Consider the following 21592-nt stretch of genomic DNA (forward strand, 5'->3'; position numbering starts at 1 on the left):
CAGGTTCTCACCTGCAGGTGTGTTGCAGTGAAGCCAAAGTGCTGTTAGGAGGCAGGGGGAGACCACTGGCAATTTAGAGTGTCCAGTTCTCGTGAAACACACGTCTTTGGACTGTGGGAGGAAGCCCACACAGATATGGAGAAAATATGCAAACTCCACACAGAATGAGGACACAAACCTGCATTTGAACAGCTCAGGTGCGTGTGAAACAGTAGTACTACCTGCTGCACCAATGTGTCCAAAAAAAGTATTCAATGTAGGAATAATAAGTAAAGATACAATTTTACTTTTAAATATTTATTTTTAAATTATTAATTTAAAAAAATATTACATAGTTTTGTGTACAGCCGTTCAGAAATATGCATAGGGTTAACATCTTGTCCTGTGTGTCTTGAATGTTGAGTGAAAATATAAAGTGAATATAAATATTTAAAAAAATACAAAGAATTCTCCACATATGCTCATTCGTAACCCAGTTCAAACACTTCTTCACCAGGAAATCTTTAGGATCTGCTGTCATTTTCAGCAGCTGACAGAAGCACTGACATCTTATAGTGCACACTGTCGCTGTCCATATCACTGGTGTCGGGCTCTGAATATCCTGCATCACTGTTTCTCGATGACATGTTCATGCTCGCCTGCTCCTCTTCATTTCCCTTTTCAATGTCTGTCTGTGACCCCCTCTGCCTTCGGCAGCACAAGTTCCCTTTTCTCCATTTATGGTAGCACCAGACTGCCACCAAGGGAACTGCAATCACCAATGCCCCTGCCAGTCCCAGTGCCACTGCCAGTACCAGTACCAGTGATTTGGAAGATTCTGTTTAAACAGAAGATAAATTATAGTGTGTGTAAATGTATTAAATGTTAATTTGAGAAAACACTCCAGTCAACGAAGAGGAAAACTGTCCATACCAATAAAACTCAGTGGATACGACTACCTTGTACTGGAGTGCACTCTGGGGCAGTGTGGTTGTGCTCACGGGCTGGTAGGAGGAGAGTGAAGGAGGTTATGAGTACACAAGCAGAAGGAGAAGTGGTTGAGGAGCAACACTGAGTAGACAGCAAACTACAGGATTGTACCTCTGAACAAAGTGCTAAATGTGAATCATTTTCACATATCCAGCTGTAGCAATACTACTCATTGTGAGATTATTCACCTGCATTACTTTCTAACATTCTGTCCTTTTCTGTTTTCTGGACCAGTAAACAGACCAACAGCTAACCCTGGCTTATCTATGCAGTGAGATTCAGAGTTTCCTGGGTATTTATCCACAAACATTATGATGGAAATATGTCTATACTGCTATTCAAACTACTATATCAAACCTCAAAGTATTTTCTTCCCCAGTTTAATATGCTTCTGTAAAAATGACAACAAAATGAAAGAGGACATTCAGACCACACTGTACCTGTGACCTTCAGTGAGATTCTCCTAGGATCTCCTGTCTTTTTCTCCTCGTTGTAGAAACACTGGTAGTGTCCTTGATCCGAAAGACGCGTCTCGTTCAAGATCAATGACAGGTCGCCCTTTCGAATGTCCTCTTTAGACACATTGATTCTGTTTTTGAACCCAGGGTGACCGACTCATGATGAAGGTGCAGAACAAGTTTTCCCTCCTTCTCCCAACGCACATCAAGCTGGCTGTCTTCTATCTGTCTGTTGATGTCGGCATAACAGTGGAGTTTGACGGGGTCTCCTACTGGTACAGAGACCACCGTAGGCACTGAGGGGTTTAGGGTTAGGAGCACGGTGAGGGGAACATGGACAGAGAGGACGAAGAGGACAGAGGAAGACGGACAGGAATGGAGCCCAACTCAGGTATTGCAGTGACACTCAGGACTCACTTTGGACACAACAAACAATGTATTTAAAACAACTTACCAACAACATCCAGTCTGACATCATGAAGCCATTCATTGTTGTAGAAGCAACTGTAAAGACCTTTATCGCTGTATTCAACAGGACTGATGATGAGGGAGAAGTTTCCACCCTCAATCTCCTCCTTGGACAGATGGACTCTGTTCTTGAACCCAGGACCTGTGGTGAGCTTCCCCTGGTGGTAAACAAAGACAGGGTCTCCACTGCTTGTCCATTTCACCTCTGCCTGACCCCTGTGGGCGGTGCCAGTGCAGGGCAGGAGGGCAGAGCTTTTCACATCAGCAGTTACAGGTTCCAGTCCATTAGATTCTGAGAGCTGAACTGTGGAGACAGAGATACAGAAAGACCTTTGAGTTCTAGGATGTGTTGAAATTTGGGCATATTGAATCTCATCAGATTTTATACATTTCTGCCATTTTATATACACTTAAAACCTTAATCTAAATGTGTTCATAGAAAATCCAGCTAACACGGAATCTGTAAGGTATACACACACACACACACACATTTTCAGAACCGCTAGTCCCATACGGAGTCGCGGGGAACCGGAGCCTACCCAGTAACACAGGACGTAAGGCCGGAGGGGGAGGGGACACACCCCGGACGGGACGCCAGTCCGTCGCAAGGCACCCCAAGCGGGACTCGAACCCCAGACCCACCGGAGAGCAGGACTGTGGTCCAACCCACTGCGCCACCCATCTGTAAGGTATTCCAGGAATATTATTTCACAGTTGCTAAATGAACCCAAGATAAACTATGAGGAGTGCCAGGACTGAAAAATTTCAGTAATATCCAAGTTGAATTCAGTTAACAATAAATTTATTGTACGGAATGTGTTACCTGTTTTTTTCAGGTGTGAATATGTGCTCTGCACATAAATGCTAAAAAAGCTTTAACATTTAGCTACTGTGGGTCCCTTGCATAACAAATGTAATCTGGCTCTCCAGGTTGTCAAATGAGCTTTATCACTTTTTACTATTAATTTAAATGGGCAGAACAGGAAATATGCTCCTACACCACAATACAGACTTACAGCAGTCTACTGCAACATTTTTTTTTTAAATTTTTCTAAATGTCAAATTGCATTAAAATTAATAAAAATAAAAACTACATCATCCCCACAACCTCCTATAAACTGCTAACCAATTCATCACAAGGCATGTGCAGTGACTGTCAGCCTCTAGCCACTGTCTGCCTTCTTTAGAAGGTTCTAAAGAAGTCACAGATGAAGCTACAGTAAATAATAATACGTCATATAACTCTTCATTTTAACATTTGTAAAATCGATTGACTCTAATAAGTTGAATAACGCTTACTGTTGACCAGTTCATGTTAAAAACACAAACTGTATAACTCCTTTTTGTTCCTGGTGACCAACACCAGAGACTGGAAGTGCTCAGAAGTAATGCTGTCCCTCAGTCCAACTTCGGTGCTCAACTTGGACCGAAGACACGAGTTTCAAAATAAAACTGCTGTACTTTACTCAAATCAACTCATCCATCCATCCATCCCCTAAACCCGCACACACATACACACAGCTTACCACAGGTAATGATGAGGACAGTAAAGAAGGTGTCTGGGTCCATTTTGAAGTCCTTCACATCAAAGCTGTCTCCTTTCAATATCTGGAAAGAGTAGGATACACGCCACTTGCACGCTTCCCATCGTTGTTGCATACAGTCACTATGTGGTCAGTACCAAATAAAAACATGTGATGGCCACAAAAATGCTCAAGAAAACATGTAAATTGTAATGTTACAAACACATCTGTATTCAACCTATCATGTTGAAAGTGTGTAAGTCAAGGCTGTAAAGTGATTTTATCATCATCATCATTGGCATCCATCAGTCTAGAAAGACCATGGAATTGCGCCTTGGTTTTGTCCACTTCACGGTGGTTTGCATCGCCGGCCATGACTGTGAAGGCCCAAACGAGAATGACAATCCTTGCCGCAGTTGCAACAGATGTGCTGGGTGCTGTTCATATGTTCCACTTGAAGCCTGGCCTTCCTGTGTCTTCGCCTCTCCTCAGCCTGTAGTCGCAGCTTTTGTTCGCCACGTTCCAGACCTTGATGAAGTTCCCGCCTCCAGCTGCAACGATCAGTTGCCAGCTCCTCCCAGCCGTTCACATTAATGTCAAGCTCTCTCAAATCCTTTTTGCACACATCCTTGAAGCGCAAATGAGGCCGTCCGGTTGGTCGTACACCAGAGGCCAGTTCCCCATACAGGATGTCTTTCGGGATCCTTCCATCATCCATCCGACGAACGTGCCCTAGCCACCGTAGCCTGCGTTGCCTGAGGATGGTCTGCATGCTTGGCAATCCAGCCAGATTAAGGACGTCACTGTTAGTAACTTTGTCCTTCCACGAGATCTGGAGGATGCGTCTGAGACAACGCAGGTGGAATGTGTTCAATCTTTTCTCCTGGTGGGCATACAAAGTCCATGTTTCACTTCCGTAGAGCAGAACTCCAAGAACGCAAGCGCAGTAAACTTTGATCTTAGTACGCCTGGAGAGCATGCCATTCATCCACACTCTCCTGCTGAGACTGGACAGAGTCATGGCGGCTTTTCCTATTCTTTTATTGAGCTCAGGCTCCAGTGACATGGTATCTGTGATGGTCGACCCGAGGTAATTGAATGCGTGAACAACCTCAAGAGTGTAGTTGCCGATGGAGATTGATGGAGGTTGAGGGGTACTTTGTCCCATAACATTGGTTTTCTCCAAGCTTATTTTGAGACCAAAGGCCTCAACTGTGCGAGAGAAGCAATCCATTTGCCGCTGAAGCTCTTCCTGTGTATGTGACACCAGAGCAGCATCATCAGCAAACAGCATATCACGGATGAAAACCTTTCGTACCTTCGACCGGGCCTTAAGCCTTGCGAGGTTAAACAGGTTCCCATCACTTCGGGTATGTAGGTAGACCCCCTCTGTGGAATTTCCGAAGGCTTGCTTCAGCAGCACTGCGAAGAAGATCCCAAAAAGAGTTGGAGCGAGCACGCATCCCTGCTTGACACCACTTTTGATGCTAAAAGCGTCAGACGTTGATCCATTAAAACGGACTGTGCCCTGCATATCAGCATGAAAGGATTGAATCAGCTTAAGTAGCTTAGGCGGACAGCCGATTTTACTGAGAACCCGGAAAAGCCCACTTCTGCTGACGGTATCAAACGCCTTGGTCAGATCAATGAAAGCGACGTACAAGGGTTTCCTTTGCTCTCTACACTTTTTCTGCAGCTGCCTCAAGGAGAAGATCATATCAACGGTTGATCGTCCGGCACGGAAGCCGCATTGTGATTCCGGGTAGATGCGCTCTGCAATTTTTTGAAGCCTTCTGAGGACAACTTGAGCAAAGAGTTTCCCAGTAACACTGAGGAGTGAGATGCCACGGTAGTTGTTACAATCACTTCGGTCTCCCTTGTTCTTGTAGAGAGTTACAATCGTGGCATTTCGCATATCCTGTGGAACCACACCTTCTTCCCAGCACTGACACAGTAACTCATGGAGAGGTTGCAGAAGAGTATCTCTAGCACACTTGATGACTTCTGGTGGTATGCCATCCTGTCCTGGAGCTTTACCAGCAACTAGGTGGTTGATGGCGTTCTTGAGTTCCTCCACCGTGGGCAGGTCATCCAGCTCACTCATGAGTGGCAACTGTTCAATGGCTTCAAGAGCGGTGTCTGACACTGTGCTCTCGAGGTCATACAGTTCGGAGAAATATTCCAGCCAGCGCTCCATCTGTTTGGTTTTGTCGGTTATAATATCACCTGACTTGGACTTCAGAGGAGCTGTCTTATTCTGCCTGGGACCGATAGCTTGCTTGATGCCATCATACATCTCCCGGAGATGACCGAAGCTGGCATGGATCTGAATCTTGTTACACAAGTTGAGCCAGTAGTCGTTCGCACACCGCCTAGCTGTTCGCTGAACTTCTGCTCTGGCTGCTCTCAGCGCTCGCTTGGTATTCTCGCAGGGTGAACGTTTGTGTTAGTGATTTTATACCACACACCCAAATGCATTACTGAATATTTGTACTGAAAACATAGACAATGGCTAGCGGAGTGGGTAAGGACTATTTACTGTACACCAACTCAACACTGTTCATATTCACTCACTGTACTACTTCTGTACATTGACATACTGTTTTTTACACTGTGAAAAATGTGTCAACAACGGAACCTAATATCTACAGACTTAAAAGTGGACTTGACACTTTCCTTGTGTACAAGCATAAAGCCATTAATTATAATATGTGATCCTAAATAAATCTTAAGTATCACATCCATAAAGAAAACAGTGAAATGAGTGTATCGTTTCGAAAGCAAAATTCGAACAACATAAATAATATTATAACACGTAGAGAATAAGAAAGCAACGGACACTATCCAACTCTGCGTGTACTTCTCACATTCTCTGTTTTAAAGAGGAACGTAAACTCGAAGAGGGACAGAAGGTGGCAAAAAAATTCTTATTTTTCTTGTGTTTGCTGTCCTGTACACTACCTGCAACTGTTCGTGTTTGTCTCTCACACTCACACTCACACAGACAGAGTCTGAAACCGCTTAACTAGGTATAAAACTGAAAGGAAGCTGTTGTAGACGGGAATATGTCACTTCCTTTTCCGGGATGGTGGCGAGCTCACAGGCAGCCTTTAATCAGCAGCATTTTTTTTTGCAATGTTTACAACCGCTTGCCCCGAGCGGGGTAGCGGCGAACCGGAGCGTAACCCGGCAACACACACAGGGCGCAAGGCTGGAGTGGGGGAGACACACTCAGGACGGGACGCCAGTCCATCAAGCACCTCAAGCGCGGTCGAATCTCAAACCCACTACACACAAATCCGCCGCGCCCGCTTGAATTAGTGGCGAGTTTGATCTCCGATTTTCTTCAGCCTCACTCACTCACTCAGTTCTCTCTGGTGTTGCCTGCCGGTGTCTCCTGCTCCCAGAGTGTAGACACATTGTATGTCGCTCCGTCTTTTACGTTCATGTTGAACGGAGCAGCAGCGAAGCAGTGTTTTGTTCTGTCGTCGCCACTGCAAGGTGTGACTATCACTACGGCGGGGTGTTGAGGAGGGCAGCCGAAGACGCTGAAAGAGTGTGGGGCGTGGACTGGTCTCTCAGACTCTACGCGCTCGGCTGGAGGACTGTGTTTGAAGACAGGAGATGGCGCGGCATCGGATATACCCACTGTACTATAGTGCCTGAGAGTTGTCCAACCTATTGTATGACTTTGTGTTCCAGTCGTAGTACCGACTGGCATTGCGGCGCTCGTTCCCCTACGCCATCTTGCTTAGTGGAAGTGGAGCGTGACGTCACACACAGAGTTGTCGCGAGAATTCGGACGGCTTACTTCCGGTCTCAGGTTTAGCGGAGTCAATCAGACTGGGTTTTATTGGCCAACTGTGTTGAGGTACACATGGAATTTGATTGGTGATTAATCGTTCCAGTATTACAGAGAAAAGCAAACAGCTGACACATTACAGAATAAACAGCACATTTACAGAGTAAAAAAAGAAAAATGCAAACACAAGTGTAAATTACAAAAGTGATGGGATATTATTATTTATTATTGATTATTATTGATTTTTACTGTCATCATCGAGTCTGTCTTCGGCACTTCTTCTATAACTGTAGCTGGTTTGGCTAAGCTACGAAATCAGACATCAGAAGATTACAGCGGATAGTTCGGACTGCTGGAAGAATCATCAGCACATCCCCCCCCAGCTCTCCAAAAACTGTACTCGTCCAGAGTCAGTAAAAGAGCTAGCAAAATCATTCTAGACCCCTTGCATCCAGGCCACTTCCTCTTCGAACCTTTGCCATCTGGCCGGCGCTACAGAGCACTGAGCACCAGGAGAGCCAGGCACAAGAAAAGTTTCTTTCCTCAGGCCATCTACCTCATGAACACCTAAATCCCTTCCTAGAGAGTAAACCAGTGCAATACACAACACTATTTATATTTAAAACTATTTATCACATCATATCTCTTACTCACACTCCCTTGCATTTGTGTCTAGTGACTATTTTTGTATATTGGGTACTTTATATTTTTATATATTTTTTATGCTTCATTCACATATTCTATCTTCTCATGTCTTGTCACTGTCATTCTGTCTGTGCTGTGGAAGTTCCTGTCACCAAGACAAATTCCTTGTATGTGTGAACATACTTGGCAATAAAGCTCGTTCTGATTCTGATTCTGATTATTGCACTGGGAGAGCCTTCTGTCCTGAAGAAAAGTTGGGCAAAAGCTACCGGCGCTCCGAGGTAAACAACTGCTTGACCGCTTCTCGTCCAGGCAAATACAATAAACTTACGATCCACAGAGCACGCTGCCTTCATGAACAACTTTTGACTCTGTACCTATTTTCTTTATTGCAACACCTACATCATCTATGCAGAATTAATCGTAAACAAACATGCACACGTCTGTACAGTTTCACTTCTTGACGTCGTATTCCAGACAAATTATACAGTTTTAAACAAAAGGATGTGTCTTTTTTGTTCTTTACATGTTGGAATAATTAACAGTGACAGTTTTCAGTAGGATAATGTTAGGGTTAGTATTTGATTTTTGTTTGCATATATGACACTTGCCAACAATTATAGAGATTCAGTGTAAAAATATTAATCAAACATGTTTTACTCAAACACGAAATCCATAAAATCTATTTTACTCTCAGGTTTCGCTACATTTTCCTGTTCACATCAGAACATTTTACTGTAAATATGAAGATATCATTGTTTTTTGTCTGAGAAAATGTCACCTATCCATTCAAAATGTAGTTAACACTTGCTTTGTTGGATATATCAAATTTATCATTGTGATGAAAACCTTGTTTTATTTGAGACAGTATTCCACAGGTGGATACTTTTTACTGCTTGTCAGGTGCATATACTGTATATCACACACATAAACTTTTGACACCCGCTATGGTTCAATATGGCGGACAGGACTTGAGACTGCCATGAACCCATTCCTCAGGTAGTTGTTATGCTCCAGAAAAGAACCAGCGAAGGTGTAACCAACTCAAGATCCTCATGGCAGAGAAGGTTTCTTTCTTGCTCCTCGCTTAAAATGAGCAACAATGTCCCCATGTAACATCCCACTGGCACTCAGCTGTGAGAATATCACTCGTTCAATAACTCACTGTTTCTTCTTATTTGGGAGAGAGGGTGCAACTGGACCGGATGCCAGTCAGAGCGTAGCCACACACACACACACACACACACACACACACACACACATACATCGCAAAGCTTCTAAAATTTCTGAATCATGTACATGTTTCAAACTTGAAAGTTTTTACTTCCCTGCCATTTATTTGTTTTCTTTAGATTCCTTGCAAAGAATTAAAATTTATACACTTCCCATTATATTGTAACGACCCGCGTTACTGTTTAAATGTAGATAGTTGCATTATGGGAAATAATGTTAAATGTGTGTAACCACTGGGGGCACTTTAGGGGAAAATAGTAGGGTGACCATGTCTCCCGGCGTGTTAGAGAGAATCTAGAGGTGCTAAGACAGGCTGACTGTAAGCGCAGGTCCTGGGGTCCTTGGACGGAGAGCATTATTTTCCTTGTGCCGGTGTTCGAATAAACTATTCATTATGAACGCTACCTCTGCGTCCTTCTTCGCCCCATCCAAACCCCCAGCGCTGCGCGCCACAATTGCCCACTCACTGTCTTCCTTATGTGTGAGCGGAGCGAGACAAAACTTGAAATAAATTCACATGAAATCGCGATTTTCTGCAGTTTTCCCTCAACTACAGTAAGAAACAAAATAATAAATAACAAAAAATCCTTTGTTGCCCGTTCACATACCCTGGATCTTGTTCACGCTTCGAAAAAAAATCTCCGGTGGACAGAAGCACCCTGCCGCTGGCTGCTCCCTATTGCTGTGCTATGTTCCGGAAACAGCGAGCCAACCGCACATGCGCATAATGACGTTTCCCTATTTTCCTTTTTTTTCTAAGCGAATGATTCAAGAACTTTGACATGGAAGAATCAGACCTGTGTATTGTAATGACCCGCGTTACTGGTATTTAGGTCGGAAGATGTTTTGTGTAAATAGATGAATTGTGGATAACTTGTAAATAGCGTGTGTAACCACTGGGGTCACTTAGGGGGAAAATAATGGGGTGACTGCCTGTGTGGTGAGAGAGAGCTTAGTTTGGGGTGAAGCAGGCTGGGAAAGTTGGCTGTAGGCGCAGGTCCATGAAAGAATTAAAACAATATATATTGTAATATCTTGCGGTATTATTTGTTATTTAACTGTAAAGAAGTTGTTATGGTTGTATTTTATTCTGTTCTTTATCTTAAGCGGTGGTTGAGAGAAAGTGACATAAAGGTGTGCGAGTGCGCATGTGAGAGCAAGTGCACAGCCTATGAGGAGAGCCGTGTGGAACTGGGAAGTGCGCATGCGCTCTCCTACACTGCTTCTCAACAGCGTTTATGTTGCTGCTTGCGGACGAGGCAGCGGTCCGTTTTATCGATCAGAAATTTAATATACCCCAGAGCCTTGGGAATCATCCATAGTGCGGTTTTGTGCTCATTCAGGTCATTACAATTGACAGAACAAAGCAAAATCCTAACAGTTTATCATCAATAATGAACTTGATGATCTCTCCATAGTTTGTTGGTGTAACACAGTGACAGGAAGGCGAGGCTCAGTGTCTGGGTCCACAACACAAAACGAACTATTTACATCTATCACATTCTTGAACTTTTTCACTAAATGTTTCAGGGTACAACTTGTTTTCTTGGATGGGCCACATTTGGGTTGTTTGAGAGTTTTGTACTTCGTGTTCCTGTCAAAAAATGGAGAGCCTGTTATCGTTAATTAAAAATCAATAATAAAACCTTTATTAATACCTAATATTGTAAAACATGTTTAACGAAACGCATTCCTAGTCATTCAGCCTTTTGGAATTAATGGTCTACAGACCACCTATCAACTCTATGTAGTGTTATCAGTCAACACACCTTATTCACCATGGTAACTTACACTGCTAGATACACTACTTACACTGGGCCACTCATCCAGGCATCAGTGGAACACACACACTCTCTCGTCACACACGCTATGGGTGAACCCGAAGAGCATGTCTTTGGAGTGTGGGAGGAAACCCAAGGAGACACGGGGAGAACATGCAAACTCTACACAGACTGAGCAGGGATCAGACCCACATCCTATCCTCCTTCCACTGCTGTGCCAATCATACCCAGTTCTTCCTCTCTTTTCACCCAGAGTTACAGACGTTTCCTCATGCATCACTGACCTGCCTCTCAGACATCTCTGCCTGGATGTCTGATCACCACCTAAAATGCAACCTCCCGAAAACAGAGATCCTTCACCTCCCGACCGGCCCATCCTCCTGTTGAGACTCTCTACCAAACTGGACAACTCACACATTTCACCTACCTTATCGGCTAAGAGCCTCGGAGTGATGATTGACTCAAGTCTGCCCTTCTTTCAAAACATCGAACCCACAACCTGGTCCTGTAGATACATCCTGCATAACATCCGTAGGATCCATCCCATCTCATACCAAGCTCTATACCACTCCTGGTCCAGACCATGGTGATATCCCACCTGGACTGCTGCAACTGTCTCCTGTCTGACTTTCTGGCTTCTGCCATCATACCCCTGCAGCTGATACAGAATACCATGGTACAAATTGTGTTTAACCTATCAAAGCGTTCCCATGTATCCCCCCTCCTCGTCTCTCTCCATTGACATCCTATAGCTGCCCAGATCACATTCAACACTCTGGTCATGGCCTACAAAACCATCAACAGCTCCGCTCCGTGATATCTACAAGAGCTGATCACTTGCTACACCCCCAACCAGACTGCTACACTCCTCCACCTCTGCCTGCTTGGATGTATTTTCTTGGTTTACTTGGCATCTATTGGTTGAAAGGACAGTGACCTCTGAAAAGGACCAGGTGTTCATCTACAGTAACTTCAGAGCCCGGACTGTAAATGACTGGCAGGAGCTCAACTCACTTGCCTCGGACATCTCGAACTGTGAGAAGCGTGTCTCACTGGCCAGCAGGTTGTGTGTCCTTATTGTTGAAGTGAGTGACTCCGGAGAGGATGCGAAAGGTCTGGAGTAACATTGTAGTGTTAAAAGTTGCCCTCCTCGATGCGGCGTGCCGTAAGCCGATGGCTTCATTCATGGATCTATACTCACAAGATGGAATCAACAGATCCATGTGTGTTTGTAAGTCTCTCTGGTCCACCTTATTCCAGCTATCACTCTATACACTATACACATCTTTCCATCAAGTTTCTCATGATTTTTGGAGGTGAAGGCCACAGCAAGGTTGCTTAGGGTTTATGGACCACACCTAGCTCATGTAAGTCATGTGTGGTGATGCAATTTATTTGGACAGTTGGAGGATTGGAGAATGTGGAGGACTGAAGCATACCGTCTGTGTTCAGTAGGTCTTCTTCTGTAGGCCGAATGCCCTCATTAATTATTATACCTCTAGTCAGTTGTTGCTCTTCTCTTGTACATTTGTGTTTATTTTACTCATTCGGGAGTCCAACGCAGGGAATGACGCACAGGAGGTAGGAGAACTTATTGTGAGCGGGTCCGAGGGACAGAGTTCTTGACCCGAGAGGGTAGTCCCAGTCCGAGTTGCGGGTCGAAGTTCGGGAGTGTGGTCCGGAGTGAGGAAGGTCATCGTCCATCAAAAGGTTCGTGGTCCGGAAGGTGAGGGTCGAGATCCCAAAAGCCGTGGTTGATATTGAAAGAGCAAGAGGTCGTAATTCAAGAAGGTCAGAATATGGGACTAAAAAGATTGCGAGGGAAGGTGTGTTGTTTCTAAGGAGAGTTCTGTGGAAAGTTGTTCTTTTAAGGAGTATTTGAAGAGGTACAGGTGAGTGGAATGTAATGGAAACTTCTCTAGAGTGGTGTGTCCTGTGGTCATCCGCAGTACCGTTCCCAGAGGTCGTGACAGTTTGTCACATACCACCGTTTCTGCTGGCATACATTATACAAGCAGCTGCGTACAGAATTAGAGTAAAATACAATGACAGAATTGACGATGCGCCCCAGGCCTGAATCAAACCAGCTCTCGGTCCCAATCCAGTTTGTAAGTGGGAGACCCTCTGTGTCCACAGTGTTACACAAAATGGGAAGGTCTCATTCGGGTCCTTTCACAGGGAGACACCTTTTCACCTTTCTACCTTTTGCCAGGAATGAGACGTGTGAAGTTCAGGCATCGGATGAAGGCTCCAGCACGTGAATAAACTGATTTAATATATAGCTCTTTTCTGCTACTGTACATCACATGACAGAGTAAATGAACGAATAAAGCAGAACATTAAAGTGGATTACATGTAGAGCCGATGAACGTATTTAAGTGTCGTGGTGTGTGAGGAGCACTGAGGTGCATAACTACAGTACACACTACAAGCACACTGTGCCTCCACACCACAGCAACACTGTACTCTGTAAAAACACAGGAATCACACTTTAACTACACTAAGTCGGACATTAAGAGTTTTTCTTATTTTCAACCTTTCCACTTCAGACTGGGCCTCGAACCCACAACAGCTCCTCACACAAGTCAAGTCTGCAGCACAGCTATTTAACTGATGCTTTTCCCCCAAAGCCACTTATAATTATTTACCCCTGCTTTACACAGCCGGGTCATTTGTTTAAGGAGCTGAGCAGAAATGGGATTTGAACCTGCCCAATTTGGTCCGAAGGGAACAGCTACCAGCTGTACTGTACATAGCACAAAAAAAAGATCTGGGCAGCAGAACATCACGAAAATGATGCTTGAGGAAAAGTCCATCAGAGCAGCCCCACCAAGTGTCTCGGTGTCACGTGACACTCGTCATCATGTCTTCTGACTGGAAACACGCGCAAAACATTCCAACTGCACACAGACCGAGCGGGAATCGAACCCACGTCCTCTCGCAACGACCAGGAAACGGAAAGCCCTCCGGAACGTGACTCGTTATTCGAGTATGAGCGCGAACGTTGCGGCCGTTGGGTTTTGTCGTACAGCAGTCCGATGACGTACAACGCGGGCGTTCAGTGCATATGACGTCACAACATCGCGTCCCCTGGTGATGACGTATGACGGGCTGCGCTACGCGGTAATGTGAGCTGCCAGCTGTCCGAGTTGACACTGACAGGAGAGCGGGGTGAGTGCAGAGAGAGCGTCCATAAAAGTATGTTTTTCTTCTGGCATATTTCAAACGGATCTTTTTGTTTTTTTTTCCAATCGTTTTGCTAGAAGAGAGACGCGTGAACTGCCTTCTGGGTCCCGGATGAAGCGAACAGAACAGGGTGAGTTGAGTACTGACGCCGTGTGTGTGTGTGTGTGTGTGTGTGTGTGTGTGTGTGTGTGTGTGTGTGTGTGTGTGTGTGTGTGTGTGTGTGTGTGTGTGTGTGTGTGTGAGTGAGTGAGTGAGTGAGTGAGTGAGTGAGTGAGTGAGTGAGTGAGTGAGTGAGTGAGTGTGAGAGAGAGAGAGAGAGAGAGAGAGAGAGAGAGAGAGAGGCTGAGCCTGAGCCTGAGGTGCGTTGAAAGAGCTCAGTGGCTGGCTGAGTAGTGTTACTCTGGTATAATCAGTACAGTAACACAGTATTTAATACTTGCACTCGTCCAGAGTCAGTAAAAGGGCTAGCAAAATCATTGTAGACCCCTCACATCCAGGCCACTTCCTCTTCGAACCCTTGCCATCTGGCCGGCGCTACAGAGCACCGAGCACCAGGACAGCCAGGCACAAGAAAAGTTTCTTTCCTCAGGTCATCTACCTCATGAACAGCTAAATCCTCCCTAGAGAGTAAACCAGTGCAATACACAACACTATTTATATTTAAAACTATTTATCACATCATATGTCTTACTGACACTCCCTTGCATTTGTGTCTAGTGACTATTTTTGTATATTGGGTACTTTATATTTTTATATATTTTTTATGCTTCATTCACATATTCTATCTTCTCATGTCTTGTCACTGTCATTCTGTCTGTGCTGTGGAAGTTCCTGTCACCAAGACAAATTCCTTGTATGTGTGAACATACTTGGCAATAAAGCTCGTTCTGATTCTGATTCTAGAGCTGCACTTTACACTATAATAATAACACTGTAACTACACTCGCTGTACTCCAGTTACTCTACAAAATTGTACTATAACTGTACCTTACAATTGTTATGATTGCTATTATTATTCCTATTGTTGTTGTTATTGTTATTAATATCAACACCAAGCAGCAGCACAGTTTGCAGTCCTGTGACTTTTTGCTCTATGTTTCCACAAGAATACTTAACACAGATTCCCACACGAGGATGTTTGCCAGAGCTCAGGGTCCAATCGCCTCCGTACTGTACCGTACCTCATCGCATCGCATTTTACTGTACTGTAATGTGTCATTTCTTACAGACACTTTTGCTAAGTGTGAGGACTCTTACACATCCAACATGTTCTTTTTGCTCATTCTTTACCGTTTCCCCTCTCCCGCAGCAGGATGGCGGGAGTCTTTGACATCGACTTGGAGTCCGAGGACAGCAGTGACGCAGAGGTACACATCTCGGGTTTGAGAAGTCTCACTCGAGCTGACATTTCCCGGCAGCGCTTGACTCCTTCCAGCCCATCCCCTCAGTTGCCCCCTCGTGCTCTGTGTTACATCAACGCTCTGTTAAGGGCCCAGAGGAGCTCGGTGTTGACAGTGTCGGGGTTAGGGTGGGGGTGGGGGTTCACTGAAGGGACTGAGGAAATCACACCTGCACCCTGCTCTTGTGTCCTGCAGGACGAACTGTGTGACTTCGCCGTGGCCGAGACCGAGACGTGAGTCTCCCCACCTGCCGCCGCCTTCCTTCATTTCTTCTACGTAGCTGTTGTTGGCAGTTCGCTCGCCTTCTCTGACGAATCTCCTCCTCCTCTTTCTCTTCCTTGTCCTCCTTGTCTCCACCCGTTCCTTCCAGGGAGCCCAGAGAGGAGGTGGAGCTCACTGCTGCCAGCGTGAACAGCGAGAGGGTGGGACCCGAGTGTTTCGAGCTGCTCACCGTCCTCGGCAAGGGAGCCTATGGCAAGGTGTGTGTGTTTGTGTGTGTTCCTTCTGTAGGTGCAGTGCTCTTTGGCTCGAACCCATGGGAGGAGCCTCCATTCGACTGCACTGTATCATTGGGGGATGCGCAGCATACACTTCTGATGCAAAACACATGGAATAAACCACTTTCTAAATGTTACTGTCATTCGTCTTCGAGACACAAAGAACCTCAGATTGTGTGGAGAAGATCAGCTCCGACAGGAAGCTGAAGGTCGGCATGGTGCCGTGGCGGTCACTGCACTTGGGGGGGGGTCCTCTTGGACAAACAAATGGGAGACAAACACTGGCAGTTTATAAAGCTCCTCTACCAAGTTCTCCTTAGAGCTCTTGGCACTGTGTGTGAACCCCATGTGCTGCCTCAGGTTGTATCGCTGTCATTCGTCCCCCTCCGCATAAACACTCTTCCTTATACTCTCAGGTGTTCCAGGTGAGGAAGGTGCAAGGCGCCCAGACTGGGAAGATCTTTGCTATGAAGGTGCTGAAGAAGGTATTCCATCCTTCCGTCTCTGTGAGGCTGCAGATGCTGCTGCTGACCAGCGGCACCCCCCCCCCCCCCAGCCACCCTCTGCCTGATGTCTGACCTCACCGCACCTTACCCACAGGCAAAGATCGTGTGCAACGCGAAAGACACTGCACACACCAAAGCTGAGAGGCAGATCCTGGAGACGGTGAGGCACCCCTTCATCGTGGACCTGCTGTACGCCTTCCAGACGGGCGGCAAGCTCTACCTCATCCTGGAGTGCCTGAGCGGTAAGTGTCCGAGCGCGTGCGCTCACGTGCGTGTGTCCACTGGCTCGACCTTGGCAGGGAGTCATTGACAGTGTGAGGAAGCAGTGACTGCACCACAGATATTTCTTCGTCCCCTTCGGTGTGTTTTCTGATGCCCCCATCACTGAGGGCACCTCCCCTGTCTTCCTCCCTCCTCCTCTTCTGTGCTGTGTTAGATTAACCGCTCTCCTGTCTCTCCTCTGCGCTTGAGGTGGAGAGCTGTTCATGCAGCTGGAAAAAGAAGGGATTTTCATGGAGGATGCTGCCTGGTGAGCAGGGGGAGTAAAACAGGGTAAATCTGTGTCTCTGAACAAGTGTTAGGGTTAGTTCTTTGTTCTTTGCTCAAGGCTGCAAAGCAGCAATTGGAGAGTGGACTCCTCTTCAGCCCCACAAGCTTTCCTGAGTGTCTTTTCCTTGGCAGTTTCTACCTGGGTGAGATCATCCTGGCTCTGGGTCACCTACACTCCAAGGGCATCATCTACAGGGACCTGAAACCGGAGAACATCATGCTGAACAGCCACGGTACCTGTGTCTCGGAGCACAGCGTTCACACAGCAGTCGCCACGTCCGTGTGCCCATTCTCACCACTCTCCTGCTTGTCTTTCTATCCATCCACCATCCTGTGCTCCTGCAGGTCACATTAAGCTCACCGACTTTGGCCTGTGCAAGGAGTCCATTCACGACGAGGCGGTCACGCACACCTTCTGCGGGACCATCGAGTACATGTGAGTATGGCAGCGGTGATGCTCGACGCCTCAGGGGGAACCTGCCCTCACGTTTGGCGGAATGGTGCCAAGAAACTGTGACCCCAGAGACCCATTCCCCTTTAGGGCTCCGGAGATCCTGACACGCTCGGGTCACAACAAGGCTGTCGACTGGTGGAGTCTGGGAGCGGTCATGTTCGACATGATGACCGGCTCGGTGAGCACACGGCACACAGGTGCTGTCAAACATCGAATGAATGAATGATAAAGCATATGAACTAATATTGGATAAATAAATATGAACGGGCCTTTAATGTATCAGCAAACGCTGCACGTTTTTGCAAAGTCACTTAATATTCATTAGTTATTAATTTCCCTGTGTCCATCCTGTTTCTCTCAGCCTCCATTTACAGCAGAGAACAGGAAGAAGACCATTGATAAAATTCTCAAGTGTAAACTCGTCTTGCCCCCCTACCTCACAGCGGATGCCAAGGACCTGATCAAGAAGGTGGGTGTGAACGGACCTCCGAAGCTCAGCTTGTGTTACACCGCTATGTTGCTGGTTCACATCCCTCCAGTGGCTCCTGTTGAAGTGACATTCAAATGGCAAATACTTAGATAATCATAGCAGATGGTGCTGGGCTCATTTATGGAGCTGTCAGGAGAGAAGTGGCTCTCAAAGAGATGGATTCGAGACCCTTCTTCAGTGTGGGAGGGATTCAGCAGCTCCGAGGGACACGGGGAGCTTGTTCCACTACACTGGGATCAACACTAAGAACGTGTGAACTCTCCACTGTGAACCTCGTGTAAGGAGGGGGAGGAGAAGCACAGCAAGAATTAAAGTGCGCAGGTCATGTTTTCAAACATTACTGTTTTTCCACATTAGTTTGACAGGGATCTTCCTCACACTTATAGTAGACTAGTTCAGCCCCCCCTTCTTTTCTCCTGCTCTCATTTCCTGTGTCCCACTTCCCGTGTGTTCCTCTGGCGCAGCTGCTGAAGAAGAATCCAGCGCAGCGGCTGGGCTCCAGCAAAGTCGACTCCGCTGACATCCAGGTAAGGAAAGTTCCCTGTGACACAAGATGCCAGAGACAGCTGGTGTGTGCTCGTGTGTCCTTCATTTGCACTTGACGCAGACAGTGGATCACGTCACGGGGAAAAGAGTGGAGGAAAGGGGAGAACCGGGGAGTGATACAACAAGAGGGGGTCTTGAGCTGCGGTTGGGGCTGGGGGAGCTCATGTGCATTTTATGTTTCGAGTGCGCGTGTCTGACGTCCGTCTCTGTCTTCTCCGTCACACTCTCTCTCGCTGTTGGGCACAGGGTTTGAAATAGCAGTTATTTGCCCCAGGTTCGGCAAATCCTTCCCTCTGTCCCCCCCACCCCGCCTGGGTGTATTACACTCCCCTGTTTTTTCTATAAACACCATGTGTCCATGTGTTTTGTCTGTTTGTATGTGTTACCTGCATGTGTTAACCACATGCGATGTCTCTCTATAGAAGCATCCTTTCTTCAGACACATCAACTGGGACGAGCTGCTGAACAAGCGGGTGGAGCCGCCGTACAAACCTAGCCTGGTATGTGCTCTCCTGCGGCTCTGTCCCTGTGTGCCCTGTCCACTTGTGTGCTGACAGGTGTGACAGGTGACTGTCTGTGTCCTTACAGCAATCGGATGAGGATGTCAGTCAGTTCGACACACGCTTCACCCGGCAGCCACCTGTGGACAGTCCAGATGACACCTCTCTGAGCCAGAGCGCTGAGCATGCCTTCGCTGTGAGGACTCCCCGTGTGCCCACCTGTGTTGAGTGACACACCTGTCTACACCTTACACTGAATACACCTGTACCCAGTATAGACAGGTGTGACACCTGTTACACCCAACACTTGTCTACACTGGGTACAGCTGGCTTACCTTGTGCTGTTTTATGCACCTGCTGTCCGACAAACTGACACGTTTCTCCCAACTGTCTGCACCTGACCTCACCTGTGTGTGTTACTCAGGGCTTCACCTATGTGGCACCATCTGTGCTGGAGAGCCTCAAGGAGGGCTTTTCCTTTATACCCAGAGCACGGCACATTCGCAGGGTCAACAGCAGCCCCCGCACACCTGTCAGGTGAGTCCACAGCACACTTATCTACCTGAGTGATGGAACTTCCCATCACTTCCACGATGAGCTGAGTAGCTGCAGTACTTTAGCAAGGATCACATGATAGGTGGGGTTACTCACCACTGTACTCGAGGAGCTGGTAATTGTCTTTACTCTCCATGCAGGTAAATGGCAGTAAAGAGTGTCCAAATGGAGCAGGAGTGTGGCACTTCCATAATTCGCCATTCGCCTCCCCCGCTCGGTGTTTACAGCTTTACACATTGAATTTCAGCGATGAGGAACATTACACATCTGTCCACAATCAGCATTGAATAGTTTATGGAAATTGTGTTTGTTTTATTCAATTGTAAATTTTAAGGTAACCCAAATCTTATTAATTGTAATAATAAATATAAATTTGAAAAATTATTTTTCTAAATTTGGTATTGCTATACGTGACTTTTTTTACAGAGCATAACCAGTGAATAAGCTTAGGGATGTGTGTATTATCAAGCTTTTAGCGACTGACTGACTCTTGGTGACTTTGGAGTTTCATAACAAACACACTTCCTGTCCCAGAGTGTGTTTGTCTGTGTTAAAGTTGCCACCATTTTCTTTAAGAAGTCGTAGTGTGGGAAGCAGAGGTCCCTCTGAAAAAGTTTAAGACCTTCTTAACTTTGATGTAACCGTGATTTTTGGCTTCTTGTTGCACAGTGAACATGTCCTTCCTCTACCCCCCCAGCCCCCTCAAGTTCTCACTGACCGAACCCTTCAAGAGCTCCACCGATGGGGAGGCGGAGCAGCCTGAACAGGCCACGCCCCCACCACTCGACAAATGCACCACTCAGCCAATAAGGACCCCTGGCCGCACCAAGAAGAAGAAACGGCCCCGAAACGGCAGGTGAACCCAGCTGGATGGTGGTACCGAGGAGCCTGTGGACCTCGGCAGCAGGGGAGACTACTGCTGCGGAAACGTCACATTTGCAGTGTTCACTTATGTTAAGATAATGTCAATGTTACACTTTATCAAGCGCACGCAGAGGAATATTTCCTGTAGTAATATGGGCATGATTGGGGTGCCACGGGAGGCTGCAGAGAGGTTTCCAATACACTTAGTGACTTGTCTGGAGGTTTCCTGAAGGATGTTATAGGTCGGCGGTCCGAGGTTGGCGGGAATCCACAGGCTGGATGGGAACAGAGCCGAGCTCTCGCCTCCTTTCTCTTCTCAGATTTGAGGCTGCATGAAAATGCACTTTTTGATAAAGTCTACTGTGCCGCTCAGTGTACTTTAATAAGGAAAGCATGTTAAAAAGAGTTATGAACAGGAGCTCCTCCACAAGTTGAGACTGGGACCCCTGAGGTAAAATACACAGTAATACAAGAAACATATTATTGAGGACCTTTGTTATTCTCTGGGTGTGGGCTACGTGAATGATGCCGCTTTCTTATCCTGTTGTTTGATGCGGTGCTGTGATGATGTGACGACTTGTGTGAGGAGCTGTTGCTACAGGGATGCAGCCACGGGTTCGAGGCCCAATCTGGAGGGCCACGCTGTTCTCCACATCAGTTTTCATTCCAACTCTATCCTCTGGCTTCCCTGCTAGAAATGCTGAACATTAATGCTTCTCTTGATTGCCTGTACAGTTTCTCAGATTATGACTGCAGTGACAGGACAGCATTTCACAGGATGAAGAGTACCAGCGATTGCCAGAATTTGGAATGATGGTTCATATCTACCAATACAAATGATGTGTATAAATGTGTTATTTCAGTTATCGAATATTGATATTACCGTAGGTGCCTGTTTGATTTTAGTTCACTTGTTCAAAGGAGTTTTCCTGACAGTTGAATTTTGCGTTGAGCCCAAATAAATTCTTCCTTCTGGAGAGATCAACTGGTGTCACTGATGTCATGCTTGCGGGTAGGGGTGGGCTGGGCTTCATTAGATTAGCATACAGGTCATTCTCAGTTTACATCCCATCAGCCTTGTATTATTCTGCAGCCCCAAAGTTTGGTCGTGCTGTCTAACGGCGACTGCTGGGCTGGTCCTGCTGTTACAGGACACCGCTTTACAG

General features: G+C 46.4%; 2 protein-coding genes across 5 annotated transcripts; one reads left to right on the forward strand and one right to left on the reverse strand.

Annotated features, from left to right (window-relative positions):
• Positions 1-317: 317 nt before the first annotated feature.
• On the reverse strand, positions 318-7185 carry LOC108930002 (matrix remodeling-associated protein 8-like). Of its 3 annotated transcripts, none has more exons than XM_018744981.2 (6): positions 7068-7185; positions 3422-3503; positions 1882-2199; positions 1410-1723; positions 939-983; positions 318-817 (listed from the first exon to the last, which is right to left on the reverse strand). In XM_018744981.2, exons 1-4 carry the CDS (start codon positions 7137-7139, stop codon positions 1512-1514), a joined length of 684 nt encoding a protein of 227 aa, XP_018600497.2. In that variant the 5' UTR covers positions 7140-7185; the 3' UTR covers positions 318-817; positions 939-983; positions 1410-1511. The 3 variants fall into 3 exon arrangements, 2 of the variants coding, with proteins under 2 accessions (XP_018600497.2, XP_018600500.2); XM_018744984.2 differs by having other exon boundaries at positions 913-983; XR_003798256.1 differs by having other exon boundaries at positions 1410-2199; positions 6783-7185.
• Positions 7186-13968: 6783 nt separating this feature from the next.
• On the forward strand, positions 13969-21401 carry LOC108929977 (ribosomal protein S6 kinase beta-2-like). 2 transcript variants are annotated; one of them, XM_018744943.1, is made up of 17 exons: positions 13969-14050; positions 14143-14195; positions 15375-15432; positions 15661-15698; positions 15836-15944; positions 16379-16447; positions 16563-16710; positions 16940-16997; positions 17150-17250; positions 17363-17453; positions 17559-17649; positions 17833-17940; positions 18426-18488; positions 18930-19007; positions 19096-19203; positions 19432-19544; positions 20260-21401. In XM_018744943.1, exons 3-17 carry the CDS (start codon positions 15379-15381, stop codon positions 20420-20422), a joined length of 1392 nt encoding a protein of 463 aa, XP_018600459.1. In that variant the 5' UTR covers positions 13969-14050; positions 14143-14195; positions 15375-15378; the 3' UTR covers positions 20423-21401. The 2 variants fall into 2 exon arrangements, with proteins under 2 accessions (XP_018600459.1, XP_018600460.1); XM_018744944.1 differs by having other exon boundaries at positions 15378-15432.
• Positions 21402-21592: the final 191 nt, after the last annotated feature.

The sequence above is a fragment of the Scleropages formosus genome, chromosome 16 (genome assembly GCF_900964775.1).
Source record: "Scleropages formosus chromosome 16, fSclFor1.1, whole genome shotgun sequence".
Lineage (NCBI taxonomy): Eukaryota > Metazoa > Chordata > Actinopteri > Osteoglossiformes > Osteoglossidae > Scleropages > Scleropages formosus.

Excerpts from the sequence above, each read along its gene's own strand:
- LOC108930002 (XM_018744981.2), bottom strand. The coding sequence starts at position 7,139 with ATGCCAGTCGGTACTACGACTGGAACACAAAGTCATACAATAGGTTGG. Across the intron at positions 3,504-7,067 it reads CTCTCAGGCACTATAGTACA|ATATTGAAAGGAGACAGCTT; the intron begins GTGGGTATATCC and ends TACTCTTTCCAG. Across the intron at positions 1,724-1,881 it reads TGTCAGACTGGATGTTGTTG|TGCCTACGGTGGTCTCTGTA; the intron begins GTAAGTTGTTTT and ends TAAACCCCTCAG.
- LOC108929977 (XM_018744943.1), top strand. The coding sequence starts at position 15,379 with ATGGCGGGAGTCTTTGACATCGACTTGGAGTCCGAGGACAGCAGTGAC. Across the intron at positions 18,489-18,929 it reads TCGACTCCGCTGACATCCAG|AAGCATCCTTTCTTCAGACA; the intron begins GTAAGGAAAGTT and ends GTCTCTCTATAG. Across the intron at positions 19,204-19,431 it reads GCGCTGAGCATGCCTTCGCT|GGCTTCACCTATGTGGCACC; the intron begins GTGAGGACTCCC and ends TGTGTTACTCAG.